General features: G+C 49.6%; 1 protein-coding gene across 2 annotated transcripts in view; it reads left to right on the top strand.

Annotated features, from left to right (window-relative positions):
- LOC308377788 (WD repeat-containing protein 20-like) overlaps positions 1–2,827 on the top strand; it is a gene marked incomplete at its 5' end in the record, with an annotated part of 8,543 nt that extends 5,716 nt beyond the window's left edge. For both annotated transcript variants that reach the window (XM_080854525.1, XM_080854526.1), the window contains 2 exons: positions 1–873; positions 1,714–2,827. The exon at positions 1–873 is cut by the window's left edge and continues 540 nt beyond it. In XM_080854525.1, the coding sequence (XP_080710651.1) occupies positions 1–873; positions 1,714–1,767 (927 nt within the window). In that variant the 3' untranslated portion in view covers positions 1,768–2,827. The remainder of the gene's footprint in view (positions 874–1,713) is intronic.
- Between the last annotated feature and the right edge of the window lie 296 nt (positions 2,828–3,123).

The following is a 3,123-nucleotide window of genomic DNA, read 5'->3' on the forward strand; positions in this document are numbered from 1 at the left end:
GCGCCCGCCGAGTTCAGCGGCAGCGACGACGACTTCCAGGACCAGCAGCACTTCGGCGGCGGCGGGGGGGGGGGATGCAGGGGCCGGGAGCGGGCCAACAGCGCCCAGTCGCACCTCTCCAAGCGCAACTCCACCGACGGCCGGGGCCTGAACGGCTCTTACCGCTTCGGCTCGGTGGGGCAGGACACCCAGCTGTGCCTCTGGGACCTGACGGAAGACATCCTGTACCCCCTGCCCCTGTCTCGCACGCGGACTCATACCAACGTCATGAACGCCACCACCACCAACAACCCCCCCAGCAGCACAGCGGGCACCAACGGCAGCGGCAGCGGCAGCACCAGTAGCGGCAGCGGGGACAAGACGGGCACGCCGTCCAACGCCCAGACCAACTGCCTCTCCAGCAGCCCTCTGCCACGCTCCAACAGCCTGCCACACTCCACCGCACCACCAGGGGGCAGCACCCCCAACAGCCACCCCAAGGCCAGCAGCATCATAGACAGCGCGCTGATCGCCACGGGCGTGCACAAGTTTGCCACGCTGGCACTGCACGAGTCACGAAAGGAGCGCCAGCACGACAAGGAGCACCGGCGCAACCACAGCGTGGGCTACATCGGCAGCAAGAGCAACGACAAGCTCAACCAGCTGAGCAGCGGCTTGCGCTCCGCCGCAACAGGCACCGTGACGACCGCGACGGCGGCAGGCAGGACTCTGGGCACGGAGCTGTGCCCGCGCATGGAGGAGGTGCCCCTGCTGGAGCCGCTGGTGTGTAAGAAGGTCGCCCACGAGAGACTCACCGTACTCATCTTCCTGGACGACTGTCTGGTCACCGCCTGCCAGGAGGGGTTCGTCTGCACATGGGCAAGGCCCGGCAAGGTAGGAAGCATCATCGCATCACATTCCACTGGGGTTGTGTGTGTGTGTGTGTGTGTGTGTGTGTGTGTGTGTGTGTGTGTGTGTGTGTGTGTGTGTGTGTGTGTGTGTGTGTGTGTGTGTGTGTGTGTGTGTGTGTGTGTGTGTGTGTGTGTGTGTGTGTGTGTGTGTGTGTGTGTGTGTGTGTGTGTGTGTGTGTGTGTGTGTGTGTGTGTGTGTGTGTGTGTGTGTGTGTGTGTGTGTGTGTGTGTGTGTGTGTGTGTGTGTGTGTGTGTGTGTTCGTGTGTTTTTAACATTTTTCTTTCCACAAATTCTGCACAAACGAATGATTACATGAAAGAGGAGAAAAATGTGGTAACACTTTACTTTAGGGAACTTCATTAACACATAACTTATTAGTGTCTGTTTCAGTGCACAATAAGATCTCCATTAAGCATTAGTCATCTATAATAAGGCCAGTATTCAGTATTTGTTTTTCTAATTGAATAGCTCATTTATTCTTGGTACATCCTTAAGGGCCAACTAGTTGGCCTTAACGTTTGCTTACTGATATGTAATAAGAATTTAAACAAAAGGTTCATACATTTAGCATACTGTCTAAATAAAATGTTACTTTACCAACAAATTAAGTCCATCTTGTTGTCTCACAAGACATCCTTTATATGTGGTAACACTTTACTTTAGGGAACTTCATTAACACATAACTTATTAGCGTCTGTATTAGTGCACAATAAGATCGCATCGCTCCAGGGGATCATCAGGAGTGCGTGAGAAGAGCCTACCCTCACTGTGTCTTTCACATGGCCATTTGTTGACTTTGTCCTTCTTTTTTGTCCCACACAGGGCCTTCTGTCATCCCAAAACCCAGGCAACTCTCCGAGCGGGACTGTAGTATAGCGTCCTGGTGGTGTGGTGTGCTGTGCTGTGGTGTGCTGCTAGGCAAGGCTCCACGATGCAGGGACGGGTCGGATACAGACCTGGTCCACCTAGGGCCTACGGATGTGGGTCAGAACCCCTTCTCCACCGGGCCCCCCGCCCGTCTCACAGTCCCAGGTTGCTGCTGGAGGGGCACAAGGCCGGGAGAGCGGGCAGAGCCAGCGAGGGGAAAGGAGGGCACAGGTGCCAAGCGCGGTGCGCTTAGAGACCTAACGGCAAAAGGGCCCCTGGAAGTCCTCAGACAGTCTGCGGAGAAGATGACGAGGAGAATCTCACCCTTCTTTTAGTTTCACACACCCCCCCCCTCCCCCATGTTGTTGTCACTACCACTCCATCCTCATTTCCTGTTTGTTTTTAGTTGATTTCTTTTCGTTTCGTTTGTCTTGTTTCTGTTGTTTCTAGTTGTTTGTGTGAGACACTGTGCTGTTGGTTCGCGGACGTTCATGATGTTGTCCTCTACTATAAGGGATGCTTGAGGTCGGACAGGTGTGGAAAAGAGGAGAGCTCATATTTTTTAAACACACCCTCGCAGCTCAAGCCTGTTTTGCACTGAATCTACTCAACGTGTTTGTCCCTGTGTGTGTCCAGAATGTTGTTGTGATGGAACTAAAGTCCCTTAAAGACTACTGTGCTGGCACTGAGGGTCCTAGAGAAGACAGTTCCTTCTGTGAGATGGATCCTGCAATCATATATATATATATATATATATTTTTTTTTTCTTCTTGTTTTATTAATATGAAAGGAGAAAATGTTTGCACTTAACAGTTTGCAACAGCAGAAAGGCTTTAGAATCTTGGAAGTGTGAAAGGCCTCTCTGAAAAAGGTTGTTTAAAGTATAAATAGATTTAAGAAATATTTGTATCTATGGAACATTTATTTTAATATTGTGTCAGATAAAGAAATGGTCTGCATTGTACATGTAAATATTGAAATTCAAGGATTTATGGGTTGAAATCATTATTACACTAGATAGGTCTTCATTTCTGAAAAATATTGAGATTTCTAATGCAGATGGATATATATGCACACACACACACAATAATATTAAAATAATATTGAATATGCTTGTTGGTTGTTTCTTTGTGTTGCACAACATGAATTCACCCATAACATAAAACATCCACATGGGTAAGAGCTATTTAGGTATCTGCAATATCTGAGGTTACGTAAGTAGATGTTTGAGCCCACAAATCGGCACATATGCTCCCCACGAGTGTGAGTTTTAAGAACTGAAGACCAAAGGTGAATGTAAGATGTGAATACCCACACCTTAACCCCTATGACCTCATCACAAGTCTCTCAGCCCACAGAGCAAGC

The sequence above is a fragment of the Sprattus sprattus genome (assembly GCF_963457725.1).
Source record: "Sprattus sprattus genome assembly, chromosome: 16".
Taxonomy (NCBI): domain Eukaryota; kingdom Metazoa; phylum Chordata; class Actinopteri; order Clupeiformes; family Clupeidae; genus Sprattus; species Sprattus sprattus.